At 38.2% G+C, this 25,068-nt stretch overlaps 2 protein-coding genes across 2 annotated transcripts in view; both read left to right on the top strand.

Annotated features, from left to right (window-relative positions):
• LOC145480994 (uncharacterized) overlaps positions 1-25,068 on the top strand; it is a 249,618-nt gene that overhangs the window by 121,439 nt on the left and 103,111 nt on the right. The gene's annotated exons all lie outside the window — the stretch shown is intronic.
• Positions 915-17,306, top strand: LOC145480971 (spermine synthase-like). Its single transcript, XM_081459321.1, has 12 exons — positions 915-1,629; positions 3,882-4,029; positions 5,864-6,057; positions 6,446-6,542; positions 8,284-8,426; positions 9,294-9,385; positions 9,599-9,756; positions 10,039-10,125; positions 10,428-10,539; positions 11,191-11,270; positions 11,928-12,046; positions 12,393-17,306. The coding sequence occupies exons 3-12, from the start codon at positions 5,888-5,890 to the stop codon at positions 12,427-12,429; spliced, it is 1,095 nt and encodes a 364-aa protein (XP_081315447.1). The 5' UTR covers positions 915-1,629; positions 3,882-4,029; positions 5,864-5,887; the 3' UTR covers positions 12,430-17,306.

Here is a 25,068-nt window from a genome sequence, read left to right as displayed (position 1 = left end):
TATATAAATCTACTAGCGTACTACGGTTCTATCACGAATGCCGTTCTCTGATTGGCTACGTTACTCACTATCTATTCTGTGATAGATAGTGAGTAGCGTAGCAGTCACGTGCCCTTGTTAACAAAATGACGGCCGTTTTTGGCGTTTTTGAAGTGTCTGTGAAGAAGACTTAGATAAAGTTTTGAACGACTAGTAGATTTATACTAAAACAATTAGATTATTCACTCTCGTTTTCTATGCGTGATAGTTGACGAGGGCGCAAACGCACGATAGAAATCTCGAGCTCATAATCTAATTGTTAAATTAGATAGGTAAGTAAAGAAAGAAAATATAGACTTAACTGAAGTAAGGCACGTCGAGAAACATGCCGGTTTTCCTTCCCAGCTGTAAAACTGCGACCAACGCCAAACTGGGCGTGTCATGATCATATGACACTTATTTTTATACCGGATTCAAATTCATTCTTGGGTGCAAGAAACATGCTTGGATGGAAAGGAATGCCGCATCATACCTTTTTTTTCTGAATACATAACCTCAACAATGTCGCGTCCTGGGAAAAAACACTCACCATTAATGGAATATTATTATTATTTTAGTCAAGGTTGGTTTTCACCAGCGCATAATTAATATAAGCAACATACGCGCCGCGGACGTAAATGTAGTCAGACGTTGATAATCAGCGCCTTTTATCAAGAAAATTTCATAATGAGGGTGCTACTCAACAGCCGTGCACCTGACTGGGACTAACTATGTTATTTTTTTTTGCGTCTAGAGATTGTTATATAGGGGGTTGTGTTCAATTCGTTATTCCGGGAAAAGAAGAATGGACAATGCGCTGAGCGAGGTCGATGAGTCACGAGCTAGGCTGTGAGTGTGAGGACGCCTTGTGACCAGTATACGACAAATTAGTGGACGCCATGTTGTTTCGAAAGAGGAGAAGTCTGTCTTTGGATGGGAAAATATTTTGTCAAAAATGAGATCAAAGGAGGACTGTTCTGGTGTATCGAGAGCAGTTTGGCCAGAGAAGGAGAAGCGAAAAATGAAAACTGGAGTCCAAGAAAGGCTCGATTACCAGCCGCTGATTACGCGCCGTTGTCCGTGCGAAAGGAGCCTGGGCACCTGTTGGAGAGAAGTGGACTGGACTTAAGGACTAGACTCGAAAGAGGAGCGGAAATCGAGCCCAATAACAATAACACAACAAATAACCTAATAACACAGCAAATAAAGGATATTAAGTGTTAAAAGTCCCAGGAGGAGAGGAAACTCCCACGAGAAAAAGTCGTTGACGCCTCCTCAGTCAAAAAATTGGAAATAATATTGATATATGGGTTCTGAGAGGCTGTCATGTGTTAAGAGTAAAGGGTTTTTTTTTTTTTTTTTTGTATTCCTCGTTCTTAAAGCTGTGCTGCTCCAACGTCAACAAAGGTTACACCTCAGTCCAGGGGACCCTCCTGCGTCTTGTGTGCTGTTAATGTTCCGGATGTTTTGTGGAGTTCCTGTTCCAACATTCTAAATTTCGACCCAGTCCCTTCTCGGCCAAACGCTAAACTTTCAATGGCCTTTCACATTACCTAATTGATTGATCTGGGCAAGCTAAAGGCAACTCACAGTCAACTATCTTTATTGTTGGTAAGCTGAAGTACTATTCATCAATTTAAAGTTTGTAATCTTGCTAAGTATTGCCGTTTTTAATATTGGTACATTCGCGATTATCCCTTGTCGATCATGTGGAGTAGCTTGGAGACTCCATAAAATCAATGATCCGAAATAACTGGACTGCCCCAACTGATCGATTGTAATCGGACAATTCTGCTGATAAGTATTCCCCGTATTTGCCTTGGTGGCAGTACCTTCCGGAAATACCTTCTTTCGTATATTTGTGAAAGCCAAGTTACAGTCAAACCTGTATATAACGGCCCTGTTTATAGCGGTCACCCTGTGTTTAAAGCCTTGGTCAAACGGCGCATATTGTCGATGATAGTTGATGATAGTCGGTGAAAATTTGGGGAGAATCATTCAACCATCATCGACTATCATGCACCGTTTGGCAGGGAAAAAAGCCTGGCCAAACGGTGCATGATAGTCGATGATAGTTGAATGATTCTCCCCGAATTTTCACCGGCTACAGTATCATCAACTATCATGCACCGTTTGACCAAGGCTTAACGGTCAATGAACAACTTCCCAAAAATCGCCCTTCATATATACTGTTAAGTTGACCTGCATACAGCGGTCACCTGTATATATAGAATGGACGCGGTCACCCTTGAGACTTCCTGAATCCACAATTTCAATTGGGTTACAATTAACAAATAATGCCAAATAATGACAAGCTTTATTCATCAGCTCGTTAAATAGCAGCCACCAAGGCAAGGGTCTCACAAAAATAGTACAAATATTAGTACTAAACACAAGTACTAATACATGTCATTGCCTATGTCCGACAAATGCTTGCAACAGATAACATTAAAGTGTCGTCGCTTTCAAACAATAGTTGCTGTACTGTAACAACACAACTGTACCACACTGTTTTCACTTTCGTCATAGTTTCCTGAGTATAACACTGAACTGTACTTGTCAAGTTGACAGCCGCAGTTTTACACTGTATTAGGCTACTGTTTTATAGACCAAGGTAGCGCTCGGTATCAAATTTCTCTTCTATCAGCTTCTGATGTAGCCACTCACAGGAGACTTAGATCAAAGTATACTGCACCTCCCTAAAGTACACCACAGACATTTTATGGGCATTTTTGTCATATTAATTGCGTTTCTGTTTAAAATTGTTGTCAATAAATGTAAATTGAGTGATGTTCCACTTAAGAATGTACATTGTTCATTAGTTTCCAGTAGGCTTTTATTGCACCTCCCTAAAAGTACACCAGGGACATTTTATGGGCCTTTTTTTTATCATGTTTATTGTGTTGCTGTTACCCATTATTGTCAATGAAATATAAATTGAGTGATTATTTACACATTAAAATGGGGGGAGGGGTTACTCCCTTACATGAACTTTTTAGGTTTGTGCGGCCCCAAAGGATAGAGTTTTCCAGCCAGTTTGGTGATAAACAAGAAGATCTTTAAGATCTTATAACCGCACTTTTAAAGTTTAACTGTTTTGTTAATACTACAGTCACAATGCAGTGCACATTCCAAAGCAGTCCTTGATGATTCATTGATTACTGTAAACACATCACTTGATCAACACAAACTGTGTTATAACGTATTGCACCATCACTCTTACTTAGCCTTTGTGAAATCTATGATGACGTAGTGGTCTTAATCTGGAAGTTCGCTCGGGATATGCTCATGAAGGATACAAAAGGAAACAAGCGTCACACTATTAATAACGCTTTTAATAAAAGGCTTTCTTCCTGAAAAGTCAAAATTTAATTTGTTTGTGCTTTGAAGTAGTCACCCAAGTCACACAATCAGAGGGTTTATGCTATCTACGGTTAATTTTAGAATGGTTGTGTTTTTTCCCCTAGTACTGATTTAAACGTTGCAAGTTCTGGCAAGCTCTTGTTTACCTCGGCAAATATTTAATTTTTCTTCAAATCTCTTAACTCGCTGCAATGAAACAACCAAAGAATTCGCTTCATTTGCCAAAACCCACAAGAAATACTGGCAAAATTGCAAATAAATTAATGACAATCACTTCTGGCAAAATAAACTTGCAAAGTAGACACGATCTTATTTGTCACGTAGCCAAAATGAAAGCTGCAACATCAGCGCATTCCATGGCTAATGCAATACCCTTTTTTAGCGTATTTATTATTTCCCTTCGAATCCAACGCTTCGATGAAACCAAAGGGAAATATATTTTACACACAAATAAAGAAAACAATATCCATAACATTGTCCTTGTATTAATGTTTCAACAGCTTTTGGCCAATAAACATGACAGGTTGCATGATTCAAAATTTGGCCGAGAGGAAGTTTGGGTCTGGTCACCGACAAAAAAAAAAAGAAAAAAAAAAACCACAGGAAGAACAAGAACTGCGCTCGGCCCATGGCCATGCGGTTAATAAGGTACCGATTTTGGCCATTTTGGTCATAAATAGGGTGTGGTTTTTGCACTCTAGACGAACTGGGTATGTTTTTTAGAAGAATCTACTTTTTCAGGTCATAAATAGGGTAGAGAAAATCGCAGATTTTGGTCATAAATAGGGTAAGGGTTTTGGGAAGCGGGTCTCACAGCCCCACCCAATTTTTCTGGGAGTTCTTTCCCCCCTAGGTGAGTCTTGCACATTTTGCCAGCTACAATGGTCCTGTTTTGTTTCTAATATTTGTTATAGCACTGGGTAATATCTGCGGCCCCATGCCCCACTGGGGGCAATAAGGATTGATGATGATGTTGACTGGGTAATATCACTCCAAAAATTTTTGAAATCCAGTTTATTGTCCATTTTAATTTTCTCATCTCCCAAAGAAGCTTTCCAGTTAGCCACAAAACAACAACCTTGTTAAGTGCAGAAATTTGGCTAAGATAAGTTTGAACAAATTAATATGTTCTTTAATATTTCATGTCCTGGAGATTTAGTTACCCGGACCTAAGACAGAGAGATTCAATATTTATCCATGAGACTCACAGATAATGCAGGAAAGTGGGCAAAGATGGTGTGTTTTCATTTACGTACAGTGTAAATCACCAGTCAGTGTACTAGCCCCCCGCCCCCTCCCACCCACCCCTAGAACTAGGACAGACAGGGACCAAAGGCTCTTTGTTTAAAAATGGTTCACTGGTTGACTTTCAGACTATTTCTTGTGAATGATAATTTTGTTGCCATTCTGACATTCTTAACATAATTATTAGAAAACAGTCCTAAGAAAATACGTGGGCTGATTGGTTAAAAATTGTGTTTCTATAACTCAATAGAAACACAGAACTAGTACGAGCTGTTGAGGTAATGATGGCGCAAGCAAAGAGAATCTACACTTTGATAATCAAAGTTAACAAGTCATTTTCCTTTTTTTCATTGCGATGTTTTCTAAAAGAAATAGAAAACATGTTCTTCGTGTTTCTATGAGTTACAGAAACACTCGTGAAAGTTAGGGAAAACACGAAAAAGCTGTGGAAACACTGCCCTGCGGCTCGTTTTCCCACAGCATTTTTCGTTCTCCCAAACTTCCACTTGTGTTTCTATAACTCGATAGAAACATGGTACATGTTTTCTATTCCTTAAATAAAATGTTATTCAGCTTAACTTTCATTAGAAAAAAAACATTATGACATGTTAACATTTCTGAGAGATAAGTTATTCAATCCATTCTTTTTATCGAATCTTCCCTTCCCTGATTTTTTTTTTCTTTTTAAAGTAATGACAGTGATTTTTTAGTGTTGTGGGAAGTGGGAAAAATTATTCGTCCTATTCTAAAAACCTATTCATTCTATGTGATTTCAATTTGTGTTGGTGACTGCTAGTGGATGAGAACTCATTTAACATCAATAAAACATATCTTTGATATTTTGTAATATCATATAGTTATTAGCATGGGAATTTAATCTGACTCTTTGTTTCTCTTTCTCTTGTCTCTCTTCTTTTGCTTATCTTTCCTGTGTAAGCCTGGAGGTATCAGGTTTTAATTGATTTGTGCATAAGGCCCTGTTGATTCAAAGTGTCAATTCCTAGCTTTTAAGACTCGCTAAATTTTCTCTATATGGCTGATCAGCTTCCTGGCAAGAGTCCCTATTTTTGCGAAAACCTTTCTGTTTTCTATATCTTGTATCCCAGTCTCAATTTATGCTTGAGGACCATACCCCTCGCAGTACTGTACCTTAACCTTCCCTCCCCCCTAAAATAGTGCATTTATAACTGCAGTGTACCTTAATCCCTTGCCTTTCACCAATTGTTTTTTCTTGCAGTCATAACTACACAGCTCTGTTGACATGTCAGTGAATCAAACATTGCTAGACTTTCGAGTTACACCAGATGTATCTGGGAGCTGGATGAAATCAGTTGAGGAGAAAATCTGTGAAATTTTGAAGGAATTGTGTCAAGCAAATAAACCGGATTTTAGTGGAAATGCAATAATGTTGTTTTCTGGTCAACAGGGAATGTAAGTAGTCAGAATGGTACAGTTAATGCTCAAGATCTATGCATGTATTTGTATAATTTGTTGTTTCTTCTTGTATAAAGAGATTGTATGTTGAGACTGGCTTTCTGTCCAAGTAAATATTATATATATGTAACCAACAGAACTTGTTAACAATTTTCCCAACCTTGGGTCAAATATTCCTTGAATTTGATGTTTCTCAACCTCTTCACAAGAATAAAACAAAAAGTTTATTATTACGTGTCCATGTATTTAGCATGTAATGTGACTTTTATTATTTGTAAACCCTGAGTAGTTGCTTGCACCAAATCCAGCTATCATTATTATATTTTATGCAATATTGATTTAATTGACATACAATTTGATTTTAATTAGTATTTTCTTTGCACAGTCAATACACAGTTCGTATGTTTCCAGATGGTCTTGTTACTGTAGATGTTGTACAATATATCAATGGTGTTAGTGAAGACAAAATTCTTGATCGCACAGTAAGTTCTGTACCATTATATTCATGCATTTATCACCTTCACCTAATTGCTTTGCGACATTAATATTAGTGGTGCATATATTTATATATTTGCTAAATAAATATATTAAGCATGTATTAAAGAATTTACTGATATGCAAGGTAATTATAGATACTGTAAAGAGAGGCATGGTGGCCTCATGGCTAGTGCGCTCGACTCCGAATCGAGCAGTCCAGGTTCGAGCCCTGGCTGGGGACATTTGTTGCATTCTTGGGCAAGGCACTTCACTCTGACTCACAGTGCCTCTCTCCACCCAGGTGTAAATGGTGTACAAACGAATTTAATGCTGGGAGGTAACACTGTGATGGAGTAGCGACCCATCTAGGGGGAGTAGAAATACTCCTTACTTAGTCGCCTCATGCTACAGAAACTGGGATAAGCTCCCAGGATAAGCAGACTTAACTTCCCCCAGATGGGATGCTAGTCCTTTGCAGATTACCACTGGCTTACCACTTGTAACACAACTACCGGATTACTTAAGATCAAGTGTTAAAGAAGACATGTTAGCCTCTGTGCCAACTCTCTTGGATTATCCGGGAGTCTCCTGGATACAAACCTTATCTCCTGGTCTCCTGTACAGCCCGGTCACCAAATCTCGCAGACAATATGAAGGAAAACCCATAAAATACATTTTCAGATATATTTGGGCCAACTTTTGGTGTTTTTGTTTGAAAATTTTTTAAATTGACGGCACTCTACTTTGAACAAATTGTTTTTCAGGGCCATTAGAGGGTAAAATTGATGATCTTCCAAATTTCACCTTTTTTAGGTTCAATGGCACCTCTGTATTACGAAAACATTGATGGTTTAGAATTCTGTGTCCAAATTTAATAAACTTTTGCTGCAACAATTATGTCATGTGTAGCATTCAAGAAACAGAAAAATATTGTGTGCCTTGATTTAAGGTTTTCTAGGAAGCTCAGCTGAGGCAGATTTAGGGGAGTTCAGGAGTGTGGTTGAACCCCTAAATCAAAAAAAAAAAAAAATGAGACAGTTAATAACATGCTGACAGAATGCCTGAAATTCCATTTCCGAGAACCTCAGTTTTAACAATTTTCTGGGAAGGGATGCCCCTGGACCCTCCCCTACAGGGAACCACCTTCGACAGTCTGTATCTTGAAGCCCCTTGTCTAAAATCTTGTATCCCACATAACTAACTTTTGCCTGTAAAGTACTCCTGTATGCATTAAGTCTGCAGTAGTTCAAATTGTGTTCAGTAATCAGCTTCTAACAAATATTTTACAGACCTGAAAAAATTTGTATGCGGATAAGGATAATAATGTCTGGAAAATTTGTCCAAGTCACAGTGCTAATTAGTGTAATTAAAGCTTTTTTAATATGTGAAATAGTCACTTAGAACTGGATATGTGATTACTGGACATACCCTTTGTAACAGCCAGTTCTCTCAGCTCCAACAGCCATGTCCAAACAATCCAAGAATTTTTTGTACCAACTGTATGCCAATCCATGCACTTTACTGCTATGGAAAAAAACAAAAGTGTGGAAAACTTGAATTTGTTTGTACGAACATATGTCCCGCAGACCTTGCACGTTCCTAGTATTGTCATTGTTCAGTGTGGTTAAATATGCCTTTAGTTAGATTATTTTAAATATGTAAATGAATGTACAAGTTTAATTGCCGTAGTTTGTAATATATATAATTATAACTATGTTTTTAAATGTGGTAGTTGATTTATTTTAGGATTACATTGATCTTTGTGACAAAATAAATGAGGAGCTTTCATGTTTGAAGGCAGACTTCATTCCTACCATTTGTAGAGGAAGAGAAATTCTGCGTTATCATGATACATCTGATGGTCGAATGAAGGAATATGACTTTGACAAGTAAGTTGTAAATAATGGATATTAATACCACTTTAAGTGTAAGACCCAGATGACTCAGTCAAGTCATAAAAAATGCCAGGAGCTGAAGTGTGTTGGGCTAGGCAAGTTCTTTTTGTAAGAAAAAATACTGCAGAAAGTAAGTGCAAATATGCAGTTCCAGAAAATATCCATGCATTCTCCCCACAGAAGGGATTGAAATTTCCTGGGGGGTGGGGGGGTTCCATAAGGCAAAGAAGGTTAAAGAAATGTGTAAATTAAGCTTTATTTGAATTTCCAGGGGCAGTGGGGGTCTTCAAAAATATCCCTTCCGTGGGGGAGGTATGGATATTTTCTGGAACTACAAAATGTAGAACAATTGCCTTGAATGAAATGAAGCTCACTCCACTGTAGGAAAAAGGATGGCAGCTGTACAGTTTACCACAATACTATGCAAACCTAACACAGCCTATAACGCACAAAGAAAGCTAAACGTTTACAATATTTGTCCCTGTACTAAGGACATTGAGTTGCCTAGGTTGAAGATTTTATAACGTTTCTGCACGTTTTTATGAATGTTGTTAAGGTTTTCGTGCACTAAGAACTATGGGTACATGTAAATGTACATGTACTGGTTGCCATCTTTTTTTTTTTTTTACAGATGATTAAGGTGCCCTGGTTTAATTAAAAACAGATATTTGATATACAGGGACAAGCTCCCCAGGTAGGCATGCTTAAGCTAGGGCACCTGGAATTGTAATGGAAAATGTCCATATCTTCAGCGAGACATTGAAACTTTTGGTGTTGTAATGTGTTGGTGTTGTATCCTTGACTACTTAAGCTTGGGCATACAGAATCACTACTAATGTCATGTTTGCACTTTTGTTTCAGGGAAGTGTTTAAGCAGCAATCTGAATTCCAAGAAGTCTGGATAGTTCATTCTGCTCGCTATGGAAACATGCTATTCTTAGACCTCGAAGAGAGTAAGTTCACGCAAGATTGCAAAAACTAAGCTAAGGAACATGTTATTTAAGGATCCAGAGCTACAGTACTGGAAGCTTGCCACTTTGATACATCTTCCTTGTTTGCTCAATTTTTGCTTGAAATTCTTCCCTGCAGATTTTGGAGCAAAAGAGAAACTGCTTGCCCTCTACTCTTTCATGTAACTTTATTTTTTGTTGCTTATTTCTCTTCAGTGTTGGCAGAAAGTGACATTGACTACACAAAAGCACTCTTAGGGAATGGTAGAGAAAACTACAAAGACAAGGATGTACTCATTTTAGGAGGTGGAGATGGAGGAGTGTTAAACGAGCTCCTAAAGGAATCTCCAAAGTTTGTCACCATGGTCGAGATATCCTTTTGTAATGAATGTCCCAAGGCTCGGGTTGAGGGACTCAGAGATTCAAAGCCAGGGCTTGCTCTTGTAGTTATTTGTTTTAACCCCCTCATCCCAGGGGTAACCTTTAGCCTGCTATCGTTTAAATTGTTTAGTCTGTTGATAAAACCCAACTTGAAGTGATAGCTATTGAGTAGTACTTCCATGTGGTGCTGTTTATTATGTTGTACAAGGTGGCTCTAACTTTCACCATTTCAAAGTGAAGCAAACGTTGGTCATGTACCTTGACATGATCAAATAGACAAAGTTGTCGTGGATGCAGCCGTGAAACACTTGCGGGGTATTTGTGGCTCCTCTATGGATTCATACACCGGACATAATTACGAGGTGGGGCTAAATAATGCTTGAGTCGGTCTGTTTATTACCATGTTCTTTCCGCAGCTCATTAATTACACGAATTAATTCCCGGAGGAGTGGTTTTGTCACAAAGAGATCAGTGGCGGATCTAGGGGAGGGGCCTGGCGGGGCCGGCTCTCCCCCCCCCCCCCCCCCCGTTGGTTTGGGTAAAAAAAGAAAAAAACACAGAAAGAAGAAAAGCCGGCAGGGCGCGAAAAACTGCTGAAGTGAGTGAAAAGTGTAGTAGAGCCATGTTTCTGGTTTTGAGCTCAAGTTGGTGTCTTACTTTGTAGATAAGAATTGACGACTGTGTCAAGGCGTTAAAGGAGTATGTTGCGAATGGAAAGACATTTGATTATGTCATAAATGATCTCACAGACATACCCATAGTTACCTCTTTACACGGTGAGTGTGAAACTGATCTAACCTTTATTAAAACTTGTTTCCTTGTTTTAAACTTTACCTCAAGAGCCAAACTTACAGTAAAAACCATTGCTTAAAGCGTTCTCCGAAAAAATGATTATTTAGCTTCAATTTCTTGTTCGATTGAATAACGGTCTACATGTGTGTTTTGGAAAATAGCGTAGTACTACAATCTTTCAGTTTATACAGTTTACAGTTTTATTTATTGGCATTGCAAATTACAAATCACAACTTACACTACCCGCGTATAGCGTAGGTTAATCGAGGCGGGCATTGTAATAAATAATAATACATTAAGTCACAATAAAAAGAAAGAATAAAATTAAATTAATGTATTTATTAAATCCATTTTGAAATCACTGGTTATCCTTGCAATCTGATTGGCTTTCAGTGGTGCGATTTATTCACGAATCGCACTATCTTTTGCTCTAAATCGCATCTTTTTCTCAGCCAATGAGAATGGGACAGTAAAACAAAACAACCAATCAGATTTCAAGGTTAATTTAAAGTAACCAATAATAATACAACACACAATCAAGTACAATGAGTCCAGCCAGTGACAAGTAGGACTAATGATGAAAGGTTCAAGAGTTTATGGAATAATAGTCGGGTTTTTTTGGTTCTTTCTTCCAGATTCTCATTGGGAGTTTGTCCGCGAAATTCTAAACCTTACACTCCAGGTGCTCAAGCCTGAGGGGAAATTCTACGCGCAGGTAAGGACACCGCATGTAGAACACTGTTGGTGATGTTTTATAAAGATCATTCCATGCTTAATAGGAAGGTAAACTTCAAAATAAACTCCCCTTGTGAACTCAAAAGAGAGCTTAAGCAGTGACGACAGCGACCCCGAGGCCAACGCCTAGTGAAAAATGAATGTATATTTTATCTTTGGACTTTTTAACTGAATATCATGCTTTATGACCCCTTTCCCCTTTAAATATTGGTGCAAGTGTAAGTTCGAAGTGTTTTATCGACGTTACACAGGGGTAGGGAGAGGGCAAAATTTGCGAAAACTGCGGAGTTGCTGCAACAATTATGACGAGGATTAGTAAATGTGATTTTGTCATAATTTAATATTTTCAAATTTTTGGAGATTACAATTCTGACCCGAAGAATTCTTATGATTGCCGAAGGTGATCCAAAACCTCCCATTGATTGCCGAAGATGACCGAAGACCTTTCGGAGATCACGCACGAACTTGCGAAAAATTCTCTAACGCTATCGGAAAGTCAGAAAACAGTTGTAATAATCTTGCTTAAGACCACATTTTGTATATGTCACAGATTTTAAAGAAGGCGCGATTAATAAAGTGTCATTTTAATTTGCCCTATGCCAGGAAATAACGATATGTAACCCATTCTTTGTTTCAGGGTACTAATGGTGCTACACGCAAGAAACAGATTGAACAGTACGAAAAGCAGCTAATGAATCTTTGTTATCCAGTAGAGTTCAGGAGAGAATTCGCTTTTGTTCCGTCATTCGAGGAAAGGTATCCTTTTTAACGCCCTTGTTAATAAAGTAAATCGCGAATCAGTGTTTCTTTTCTGAGTATACTCGAGCTAGTTACTCTTTGATGTAACTAATTGTTTACTCTGATCTGTTTTGCCTTCTCATCACGAAGTTATTTGTGATTGTTTGTTTTGGGAAGGTAAATTTTCAATGTAGTGGACCAAATTACTGAAATATAAATTATGTAGGTATTCCGGTACATACAACTGGTCTTCAATCTGGTAGTTTTAAAAGATAACATAAAATAAGGCACTCAAAAGTGCAATTGTGTATATTCGGCTTATTTATTTAATTTATTTTCTTTTGATCCTTGACTTCTTGGTTAGTTGGACTTTCTACGAAGTGTGGAGGAAACAGACGTGAGACACAAACTCAAATTATTCGTCGTCGTCTATTATTGTCGGGGAAGTTGTTTTCTGTTCTTTTGAATCCAGTCAGTAATAAAATACAATGAAACTTTAGCGCGTGCATCGTTTACACTCGAGCTATTGACCGTATTTACTTAATAGACGCATAATAAGTTGTGTGTCTGAGGCCTATTGTGCGTCTAGGTAAAATTAATACGGAAAAATAAGAACGTTACGATCGTTTTCGGTGTAGACGGGAGGCAAAAACGCATCAAAAAGGAAGCGTTTTCAAATGAAAATGCATAAGTGTTGACGAGGGGTCTTGGTAAATGAGAGACGCATAAAACAGACGAGCTTATTTTAACTGTGAATCCGGTCAGCTAGATGTAATATATCAAACACGAGAGACAGTTTTTCATCGGGATATCCAAACACCGAGAAGAGAGTTGAAACTACGACGCGCAGCGGAGTATTTTTGACGAAATTCGAGGTCTTTGGATAGCCGATGAAACACTGTCGCGAGTGTTTGATATATCTTCTCAATCAAAACAAAAGTGTGAGGAGAGAGAATTAGATAATTAAGTACGTTTTACATATTCGCTTTCGCTGTCGGAAAATATATAAATCCAACACAGATATATTTGTTTTAGTTCGTTTTGCATTTCTGAGTTACAGGTTACTGTTCCAGTTCATTGACCGTAATGGAGACCTGCTAGTTTGTTGTAGGATCATAACTGTAATAAGCGTTCAACTGTAATTGCTACCTGCGATAGTCTCTTGTTAAACTGTTGTCTACCTGTGTTGTTTTGAAAGTTATTAATCTTGTAAACGTTGAATTCCGTTGGAGCCAATCGAGCTTTCTGAAATGTATTAGATAATATTTAGTTAAGAATTTTTAATAGCTTTACGTAATCCTTTAGAATTGCGCTTTCGGCTTAAATAGTCGTGCCTTGTGAAATATTCTTTGGTTACATTCTGGCTGCATTCCGGTTATGCTCCGGTTGCATTTTGGTTGTGTTCTTGGATTAAAACGATATCGTTGGACCTAAGTTCTGAGTGCTGTTGACGTCTCTCAAGGTAATTCCCTGTAACAGATCCGGTACTGATCCCCGCAGCAAGAGAGTTTCCCAGGTTTTTACAGAAGTGCTTTCCCAGGCCAAAAACCTATTATCACAAAAGCTAAGGAGTAATCGGAGAAGTAAAATCGTCAAAATCTATGCTAATTTAGACCGAGTGTCCAAACTTCCTTCACGGTTGTGATTTTCTTTGTTTTAACTTGATGAATGATTAAAATGAGCTTGAGAAATTTGTTTTCTGAATTGCAAATTCATTAATAATTCATCAAGTTTAAACAAAGGAAATCATGACCGTGACGGTGTTTGGATATCTGATATTAATTAACATAGATTTTTACGATTTTATTAATCTTCGTTTTCTCCTTAGTTTTAGTTTCGATTGAGAAGATATATCAAACACTCAAGACAGTGTTTGACCACATTTCCAAACACCAAGAAGAGAGTTGAAAATGCGACGCGCAGGGGAGTATTTTTGACGAACTTCGAGGTGTTTGTGAAATGTGGTCAAACACTGTCTTTCGTGTTTGATATATTACATCAAGCGACCAAAAGTCTCTCTCACAATAGCCTTTTGTTTTCGAAACATGAATTTTATGCGTATCATATTTACCTAGAGGCACTGGACAGTAGATGCTTTAAACGTCTGAGACGAATTATTAGTCTTCTTAGGAAAATACAGCCAATTTGCGTTAGTTAACAATAAAATTAAGGTACAATAAGAATGTGCTTCTACTCGCCCCATTCCCTTCTGGACCATTCCACTATTAGAGGTTTTTTGTTTCCAGGCTACTCTTTCCATTTCTACCGGCCAGTCGTTAGTGGCAGCATATGGTGATCGAGTTCGTCACTGCATTTCTGATTATTGATCTTTCTTTTAGATTCAGTTTACCTGACCTCAATTAGATTGTTCAAATTTAGCGGATTTTTGTATACAGTGAAACGTCTTTTAAGCGGACACCTTCGGGACCTTCCCAAGTGTCGGCTCAATAGAGGGCGTCCGCTTAACGGAGGTTTGTAAAAATTGCGCAATGTTTGTTAACGATTAACATTCAACGGCTACTCTGTACTGTGATAAAGTTCCATTTTGTTAAGGAAGCTATCCAGAGTTCAAGTTCAATACCTTTCATTACCAATTTTAATTTGTTTTTTAAATGCAAAAACATAACAGCAAAACAGCAACGATAACACGTGCGGTACATGGACTCTTTGTCAATTCAGTCCGGTGTCCGCTTAATAGAGGTTTTTAATAATAGAAATTAGCCAAATACAATTTATTTTAGAGTCGAATAGGGGTTCGTTATGAAGGGCAATATAAGACGTTAATTTCGGGACCCGGCTCAGTGTCCCGGCTTAATAGAGGTTTCACTGTAGTTGGATTTCGATGGCGCTAAATATCGCCTCATTTTACCTAAATTAAAACGTGAACATAACGAACATGTAATCAGTAATTATCAATATTTAGGCAGTAACATTTTCTATTTTTAGTCAGATTCCGTCGCCTTCAAGCTTTTGAATTTTTGGTCAAATTTGGAAAGATCATTCTCGAATGCCTCGAGGAGAATATCAGTGTCTAAATTATACATGCCAAAGTCCTCCTACGACCCTGCTAAATATAACCAAGAGCTATTTACAATGCCCTGGATCATAATATATTGTTTGGAAAAAGTCATGATCAAGTCAGCTATTTAAGAATTTATTATATAGCGTCAGACAAGGTTCGTGCGAAGTTCATGTCATGTTCAAACAAATGTCTGAAAACAGCTTATATTACCTTTTTAAGACGAAAACAATGCTGCCTGACCATTACATTGCGTAGATTTTCAGACTATTTTTATCTCAATTCTTGTGTGGAATTCACGCTGTTTCTTTCACTGCCCGGCCAAGATTATTAACGACCGTGAAAAATAGCGCCAGTGATATAGAGAAGTTTGGCAGATAGTGTGTATCAGAGAAAAAAAAAACTATGAATTCTTGTTTTTTCTGTTTTTCATACCTGTGTGTGGGTTTTCTGGCTTCAACATAGAAAACGACCTTTGTCAATAATTGTATGTTGCTATATAAAGTCACCAACCGTACGTGTAGGGTCACATTGGATGAACATTTGGCGGAACTTTTTCGAGTTAATTCCTGTAAATACTATTTCTTTTTTACAATCTTTTTTCTGACATGCCGGCACACCACAATCAGTCCTTGCATGATTCTCCTCTGATCAGATTACGATCGAGTTTATATTTGGACCAACAATCAAAAGATATGATATCAAAACGACGATGCATCCTTATCTTCGTTTTAATCTCGCTTATATTGATACCCAGGCATTTATTCCTATCCCCGCTCTACCAGATGCACGCGAGGAGGTCATGCAGTGGCAAAAGCAGGGATTATACCATTCATTTATGAAGTGTGACACTTAGCCAACATGGGTCACTCTTCACCCTCGGGCGTTGTATTCTCTTGAAATTTCTCGCCTCGAGTTCGTGAGGTCGCCAAAAAACGAAGAACATTCAAAAAATCGTGCTTTCCGCTAAGCACTCAATATATTGCAATTGCTATTTATTTCTTGCATTCAGCCGATATTAAACTAAGGCAATATTTTCTACTCTGACCCCCAAACGATAATTTCGCTATTTCGAGCTTCAAGGTTGATGTTGTATGCGAGAGGGTTTCGTTATCGGTTTTCGGATCTCTCTAACTTCGTCTCGTGAACTTCGGCTGCAATTAGTATCCTTCAGTCAGCGTCAAGTATATCTTTTGTGTGTACCATGAGAGATAACAAAAGATGTTAAATATAGCTCAATATTTGTTAATTACTTCTAAAAGTTTTGGTTTGCACTTGACCCCGTCTTGAAGAAATTTTTTTTAACCTTAAAAATAGCAAAATTAGACAGAAAAATAGTTGAAATTTTATTTCTAACTTTACATTACTAAGTATAGCTGTCTGTGACCCTTCTTTCAAATTAGGGTATGCATTTGTACCCTTGCCCTTTATAGCGTTTGTTAATAAGAATTTTGTCGTCTGATTTATTTTCTTCAGTTTTATTTATTTTTTATCCGTGCTAAGAGAAAACTTGGCATGAGAAGTCACGAGAGCCAGTACCAGGTGCTTGCAATTACTTCTCCCGGTTACAGCAACCTTCATGGGATAGATTAGCGGAAAGCTTTTCAACTATTCGTGTACATTCCTCTTAGTACTGTTTATAGAATATATTGATGACTGACATGTTTTCTCGATTATATAAATTATAACTTTATTAGCTTAATAGCTAGCCTTCAAACTGAAGGAGGTTTCCAAATGTCGATCGTGCAGCACTTTCTAAATATATAAAACTAATATTTTTTAGATTTTCGTGATCAGAGTTTGTAGATCTTCTCCAGAGAGCTGTGCTACGTCCAGGCTACCTTATCCCTTAGGGGCTGTGTTTGCCTATATCAGTTCATTACTTCTGTGTTAAACGTTTGTTCAACTTGAAACTACTGAATATTAGAAGAGACTCAATCACCTATCAATTCAGAAACATTACTCCACGAGATGTTTGACAAACAGTGTCTAAATGGTCGTCTCTAGGTTTTTTTTAATTAATATTTTATTATTTTTATTATTTTGAGTGGCTGGATCTAACTTTGGTCGCGTTCGACGCGATGTACAATAACGGGATAATGGTTGATCGAGTACAAAGGTGCAGTGGCTTGTGCAGTTTGTATTTTTAAAAACTACATGTCGTTACCTATCGTTTTCTGTCCAAATTTGGGTAATTACTTTTGTACTACTTGAAACTGCTGCTATAATGACAATCACAATTGAGATTATTACCTCTCGTGAATGGTCTTGTTTGGTGTTTTTCTCAGCCGAGCACGTGTTGCTTAACTTAACGGCGTCGGTTAGACTGGGAGAGAAAAGAATGGCAGCGGAAGTTCCACAGAGGGGTGGATATTAAGAGAGCGCTGATTTCCGTTTCCTGTGCATTTTCCTGTTCCTGTCAAATACTGACTATCGCACGATCGGGCAGGGGAGGGAAGGGGGAGGAGAGGAAAGGGGAAGAGAGGAGAGGGGAGGAGAGGGGAAATAGATACCCCAGCTTAAAAGCCCGGTACAAGTTCGGTACCACGGAAAAGATAAACATTTTCCTTTTTGATCTAAGATTTGCTGTAGTGACTTGTTGCTTTTTTTGGCAAAAGGAACAAGAACATCTGAAACATATTGGAGAATCAAAAAGGATTAAGTAAAACTATTATTGACTTTTTAGCTGAGGCTTTGGATTAAATTTGGTAAAATTCCAAGAGATTTTATCACATCTCACGTGCTGCACGTGTATATGCTTGGCTAAACAGTTTTATATATTTTTTTTTTGTAGCTACGTGGTGTTTGGTGTTATCCCCGGTCGAAACAGTAAGAAGTGAAACAAATTCCTAACAACTAGAGCGGTCGCGGACAGCTGTTTTCAACCATGTTATTCTTAATTCTAAAGAAAGCTAATTAACGCTCAGTTGACCGCTAACAAAAATAGATGAAACGAGGAAACACAAATACCCGGAATTGAAATGCTGTAGCACGATCACATGCGATTATAATTCAGTTATCAGGGATATAAAAAAATCTTTTGCTTTCACAAAAGCATGGTTTGAGTGGATAACGTTATTTTGGGATAAACTGCTTGTGTTTACGGAAGCTGTGGGTGGAGTTAGTGACAGGGCAGAAGTTGTTTACGAAGAAGAATCGTTCAAGTACATCCGATTTGACAATGACTCATGTGCGCTCAATATAGCTACGCGATTAACATGAGCCGCGTGGAAATCACGTTGTTGTTGTGTTTCTCGATTCTTAACGCTATATGGCGAATAAAGCCCAAAAGGTGGTCTTTACCGCAGTTTGCTCGGTTGTTTGTCGGCCAAGGACAGCTATAAAATGTTCTTCACATATCATCGAGAAGGTTTCACTGAAAACCATTTTCACTTATTTGTGTAGTAGTGACCTCGTCTTTACGGAAGCTCGAATAAGTGTTTGTAACTGCTCACAAGTCCACTGGACCAATGGGAGAATGGCTTTTAAACAGTCGTACGTTATATTGAGTCAGGTTTGCCCATGCTTACGAAATTACAGCTTCTTAATCGAGGAAACAGAACGATAGAGTACTAAAGTATACAACCTTCGAAGAGGAAGCAATAAACTATATAGAAACTCAAGAATGAGGAAGGTCGAACGGGGGCGCGAATTACACATGACGTGTACCTCCTTAGCCCCCTTGCTTATAGTGATCTATAGAGCAAAAACTAAAGATAAACTGATGTACAAATTTCACTGAAATTGAATTTCGCAGACTGAGTTGATGTACAAACTTCTTTTTCCATCTGTGCATACCAGCACTTAATGTTCAAATTGCGGAAACTGCAAATCGCGGGCAGTAAGCCAGTATTTTCTTGGGTTTATCAGTGTCCCGAGTGAAAGCTTATCATATCGGATTAATTTAGGGAGATTTTAGTTCGTCATAAAAGGATTGAGTTTATAAAAGGATGGAATTTTATTTCTAAAAAACTGATAATCTGCAAACAATGCGTGCGGTAAATAGGCCATTACCCGAATTTCTCAGATTTTTCAGGACTGAACAACACAGTTGAATTACTAAGAGCTCTATCAGTCGCCAGTAGGTCATAGAAGTCTCTCAGGAACACACTTCAACCACCTAAAATAGAATAAAAAACACTGAATGGCCAGCTTATAATAGGAAGATCGTGCCATAAAGAACTAAATCTTTAAATCCTTTAATGGTTCTTATTATCCGAAAAAAGAATGATTTTAATACAATTTGGACACACAGATGGGAAATTTCGAATGATTTGACGTTTCAGATCTCTGTCTACAGTGAAGATTTATCGTTATATGTTCCCTTGGCTTACAAACGGGCACATATTGTCCGGCGACACAAATCTGAGCTTGACCTAAGGTCCTCTAAAAGTTTCTAAAATAAACTAAATGATATGATGCACTTCTTGTCTTGACCAGTTTGTCTTAAGACAGCTGAAGATGTAATTAACTCATTGACAAATGTAAACTCGTCCGCAAATAGGATATGATGACTCACGACCACGTAGTTTATGAAATTAATGGCCTATATCTGGCAGAAATACGACGATTTTTTCCGATGATAGTTTTCGTGGAAATCAGGCAGTCTATAGTCCGCGCAGAGGGCATCTTGAAATTCAAAAGGAAAGGTTAACAAAAAGTTGACGGAACATCTGAAAGATGTCAAGCAATCACTCTGCTTTCTTGCGCTGAAAATAAAAGTTCAAGTTCAGAGATATCGTTCAAATATGTTGTTACACTCAAATGAAGAGAACGCATGTTTCAATATTAGAGTCAAGGAAAACTTACACTTGATTCATATCGACACATCGTCTTTCTCACTTTGAAAATAAACGTCAACATGTCTAAATATTAAGATAAGAATTCAACACAAGGATTCTATTCTTTTGCTGTAATCATTTTGGGACTTCATTGGACAATGGCAAAATAGTCGACTTCAAATTTGAAGAGTCATGCGATGTTTTCGCCAGCACTGTCTTGAGCGTGTTACGTTCGCTCGTTAGGTTGTTTTTGATAGACTTTAACTTCCAAATAATGGCTTTGATGGATTGCTAATTTTACGATTAGCGACTAGTTAACGACTTTAAAGATCAACTCGATAAAACTATCAAAACATGTTACACAGGGAAACAAAAACGAACCAATCACAGTGTCAGACAGAAAAAAAACACGATTAATTTTAGCACAAAACCGCAATTTGATCCCAGTGTGTCAGCGCAGAAGAAAATAAAAACAGTGTAATTGTCGCCCACGCTCTATATAACAGTTAATGGTTTTCCGGGACTTACATCTGTCACTCAAGATTAACGCTTTCATGATCTTTGCCTACGATGCATGAGGCTTAAATGGTTCAGGGCGCAGCAGAGAGATTGGAACTTTTACCTTATACTGACACCGTTTGGTTCCGCTTTCCATTCACTGTTTTGACCCACAGCCGTGCGCTGTTGCATTGTCCCGTCCTGCGAACCGTCAAGTGTTGCGGCAAAACGTGTTAGACAAAACAAGAGAGAAGCAAATTTAGGCATCCAAGGTAAAAAAAGCAAGACTATCCTCCTGGGTCCCTGGATCGTCAGACTATAAACAAACTGAAGACTGTGAATAGACAACAAAGTGTTTGAACGTGGTCGAAGAAACATGTACAACAGAAGCAGCCGACCATCGAGTATTCACCTCAGTCATAACGAAATCTTTGTCAACAGCGAAACAGAAGCGACGGACAGTCGAGAAAATTCGCCTTCGCCGACCGTGATGGAGAAAACGGATCTGTTGCCCCGTGCTATACGGAGGGCAAACTCCAAGGTTCTAACTCCCGAAGTCTTGGATCTTTGCGCCAAAGAAATTCAACAAGAAAACATGTCTAGAAAGAGGTACGAACAAGCTGCCCTGTATGTGTACGGTACAAGCCAGAGACACTGTGGTTTAGAGAGTACAGCCTTGGCAAGCCAACCTGGAAGTGTGTTTAAAATACCGCATCTTTCTGACCCTTGTTTCACGGGCTTTGGCTATTTTAGATGATCGGGTATCAACTTGAAAGACACAAACACTGATCAGTCAGTTTAATGTGAGACACTACAAAGAAATCGAAAACTGATTCAACATCAAGACAACGGACATATTTGCTACAGCTGTAGCAAATTCAACCCGCGAGAGGCAGCATTTTGCTGAAGATAAACGGACTTTCAGCCGCAAAGTCTAAACGAAGGACAATATTTAAGTTGAATTAACTTCGATTGGAAACTTCAGAGAGGTTAAGCAGCACGCTCTAGACCAGAGTTCTACATTCACCGAGATTAATTAAGTATTCCCATTGATTTTGTTTGATTTTATTCAATTTATTACACAAACGCATCAGGAAAAAAAACCTTACTTAAACAAAAAAATACGAACGGACTTTTATCACGAGCGTGATGCTTAATCTCTTAAACAGCCTGAACAAGGTTTACTTAAAAAAAAAATTGAAGCATTGTTAATGTTATTTAGAAGAAACGTGTTGTGTACACCATAAAAATAGATGTATGGATATGAGGTAAATTTTTATCAGAGTGTTATATTTAAATGTAATATAGACAAGGTCCAAAAACAAGTTATTTAAATAGATGTATATATTGTAAAGCCAGAAAATCAAATAAAACGCGAGACTACGTGACAAAGTCAGTCAATCCTGCCGAGCAGTGATTTTAATAATAATAACCTTGATTTAGATAACAACACGTCAGCTAGAGCTAAATAAAGCTTCAGCTACTCAAGACAATAGATTTGACCTTGATCGAAAAATTCCTTCCCTTTTGTCTCATGAATATTTTTGGCTTATTTGCATGAATGAAGACAAATTCCAAAACGCACAGCCGAAGGAACAGCTTCAAGTGTGATAATTAAAAAAAAACCTGGCTCTAAATATGTTCTTGAAAAGTTGAAGAAGACCAAACGAATAAGTTTAATATCTTTGATACAAATTATTGTGAGCATTTTTGTCAAATTTGCCTTCAGGCAGTGCGGACACATGTCTACCGCCGGAAGGGCAGTTTTTGTTTTGGCATAAATAGAAGGCTTCGCTCTGTGCCAAGTGTCATGTTATTTGTCCATCTGCACGTATCTGTACAGTGATTAAAAAGGTCGTTTTAAATAATTTTTTAGATCAATCCGTGAGCGATCACTTTGCTCGTCAGTGAAAATATCATACAAAGCACGTACAGGTGCATGAGACTTCATGCGGGTAGAAATTTGACAATGAAGATCAGAAAACATACTCCAATAAAAAAGTGAAGAAATTACTATTCCCTGTATTTCTTTTCTTTCAAGGAACGAATTCATTTTGTGTCATTTTTTGTACAAATCGGTCTCGGGCTGATAAAATATTTATGACCCGCTTTAATCATCATTCTAAGTTTGTGCATCGCTTTTCCTTCCTCTTGTTGTTGGTTTCTTTTCCGGTATCCCTGAGTGTAGATAATTGATTTCCTTGGGCACGGATAGTACTCACTGGGTGGCAAAAAAACATGCCCAGAAGTTTGCTGTCTATATTCTTTAGGTCAAGCGGTCTGCGCTCGATTATAAGACGTCTGTTGAGAGTCGATCGCAGGTACCAAGTACGAACAATTCGAGTGTACATGTATTCCTTTCGTCCACAGAACTTTGAACATAGATCTGCTGTCAATCAAATGACAGGCCACTGAACTTTTACCTCTCGGTATTTTGATCTGTTCGTTCATGATGCGTACGTTAATACTGCTTAAAACAGATTTTCGATGGGAAGGACAAGACAGCACCCACAATAAGACTACAACAGGGCACATTCTGCGGCTCTGTGTATCCTCTTGTCTTAGTCTCATCGTCAACTCAGTTTGACACCGTGACGATTGTCCTAAAAAAAGTTCTTTGCTAGAGAAAGAGCTGGTATATATATATCTTTTTTTCCTTTCACCTTTCGTGGCATGCGCTTAAGACAAAACTTCACTTGTGATCATTTATATTGACTTCATACAGTGGGCGCTTTCCATTTAACCAAAGATTCCAAAACTTTCGAAACAGGGGCAAATGGTAGGAAATTTCCACGAAACTTTCCGGAAGATCCGAATATTGCTTAATTTCTAAAATGCGAACCATTCAACCGAAAATTTCAGAAATTCCAGGATGAAAATCAAATGGAACTGAACTAACCGACAAGCAATTTTCGGAAGTTTGGGTATAGCTCGTGAGGTTGTCGGAAATACACCTTTCTAGCTTAGGCGATTTGTTTTACCATAACAGACCGTTATTCTCTAGAGAATTGTTCTTTTATGAGTGTCTTCACATGACATACAAGAGCTTCTCCTGCACATGGTCTGAAACGGGGCAACAAAGCACCTGAGCTAAAAAAAGATCTATTGTGGAAAATGCTGTTCTATTCGAGACTGGAAATTTCCTAAATGCAAACCGTAGTTTTTGGTCGAATGGAAAGCGCCAAGCATCAACTAATTCAAGTAGTTAATGGATTTAGATTACATGTAGGCAGCCTGCGCTTGAGTACCGCGTGTTCTGGGTCGGTTCTGGAACTAAAGAAACCGAGGGCGCTTTCCATTAAACGAAAAATTATGGTTTTGATTTCCGTAAATTCCCAATGAGGAGTGGAACAGCTTTTTCCGGATTTTCAAGGAAAAAAGAACAACCTCGCGAGGTACACACAAATTTTCGGAAATTTTTCACAAGGGATTTTCGTTCCATTTCATATTCCTCCCGAAATTTCATAAAATTTCAGGTTGAATGGTTCACGTTTCGGAAATTCAGCAAATTTCGGATTTTCCGAAAACTTTCGCCGGAAATATCCGTAACAATTATATCCCGTTCCAAAACAATCCGGAATTTTTGGCTTGAATGGAAAGGGACCCTAAAACAATTCTGAGATCACTGGAAACTAGGTTAATAATGCAAAGGAATGTATTTTCATTCTTTGGGATGAATACAGAACTTTTCTTTCTTGCCTGGATCTGAGTAAAGAGCTTTGCAACCTACATGTTGTCAAGGTTGGAACTATAACTAGGTAGACTTAACTCCCTCTTAATAAAGGTACTTATTAGGAGTGTCATCGTTGCCCCAGGGGTATCAAAACACAATGGGGTGCACAAGTTTTCACTAAGGACCCAAAACCTGCTCTAGCAGGTGATTGTAAATTATTTAATTGCCAAGATGTTTGAACACATTCAATGTTAAACACTGCAAAGCGCTTACAGGTAAGTTTAAGTCTGCATAAGAGCCAAGTGGCCCATCAGGCCAGCACTTATCTCCAGGTTTCACGTAGCATGAAATGATTAGGGGTGTTCCTACCACCCCCAGGATGGGATACTAGTCCATCGCAGGGTTAACCCCCTAACATAAAAATTTGCTGGTAGACACTTATACACCTGGGTGGAGAGAGGCACTGTGAGAGTAAAGTGTCTTGCCCAAGAACACAACACAGTGTCCCCGGATATGGCTCGAATCTGAACTGCTAGATTCAGAGGTGAAAGGACTAACTATGAAGCTACTGAACCCACACCAAGCCTTTTTGGTAATAAGTAACAACAAAGCAAAATGGATCGAAGATGGTTACAATTACTGAAGGTCCAGTTGGACTACAGTTAGAATGACAAACTTAAATCAGTTTAGGCCAACGTTTCTAAGATGTGCTATCTTTAAACTCCTTTTTAATAAACAAAAAATGGGAGTAGTATGTCCTGTGGTTGCCTCAGGGGAACTTCTAACTATTTTCAACTCACTACAACTCCAGCCCATTAACAAGCAAATTAAAGTAAATGAAATTAACAAAGGAAATTAAGGTATAGGAAAGGTAAACAAACTAAAATAAATTCTGACAGGATTATAAATAGATTATATCTGGCTGGGATGTAGCTGATGGCCGGCTGCAGACTGTTTGAACCAGCTGAAAGGGAAATTCAATCTGACTGAAATTTCACATGAAAACAAAGACTTCGGTAAGCTTTGAAGCTGCTAAAGGCCAGGAAACCAGCAGGGCATGCTAATGTAC

This window comes from Orbicella franksi, chromosome 3 (assembly GCF_964199315.1).
Source record: "Orbicella franksi chromosome 3, jaOrbFran1.1, whole genome shotgun sequence".
NCBI classification, from domain to species: domain Eukaryota; kingdom Metazoa; phylum Cnidaria; class Anthozoa; order Scleractinia; family Merulinidae; genus Orbicella; species Orbicella franksi.
The sequence above is the reverse complement of the archived record's forward strand: the minus strand, read 5'-3'. Positions and strand labels throughout refer to the sequence as shown.

Bases quoted from the DNA above. Each gene is read 5' to 3' on its own strand.
- LOC145480971 (XM_081459321.1), top strand. From the start codon at position 5,888: ATGTCAGTGAATCAAACATTGCTAGACTTTCGAGTTACACCAGATGTA. The intron at 9,386-9,598 runs GTAAGTTCACGC...ATTTCTCTTCAG, and splicing joins ATTCTTAGACCTCGAAGAGA to TGTTGGCAGAAAGTGACATT. The intron at 10,126-10,427 runs GTGGGGCTAAAT...CTTACTTTGTAG, and splicing joins ACACCGGACATAATTACGAG to ATAAGAATTGACGACTGTGT.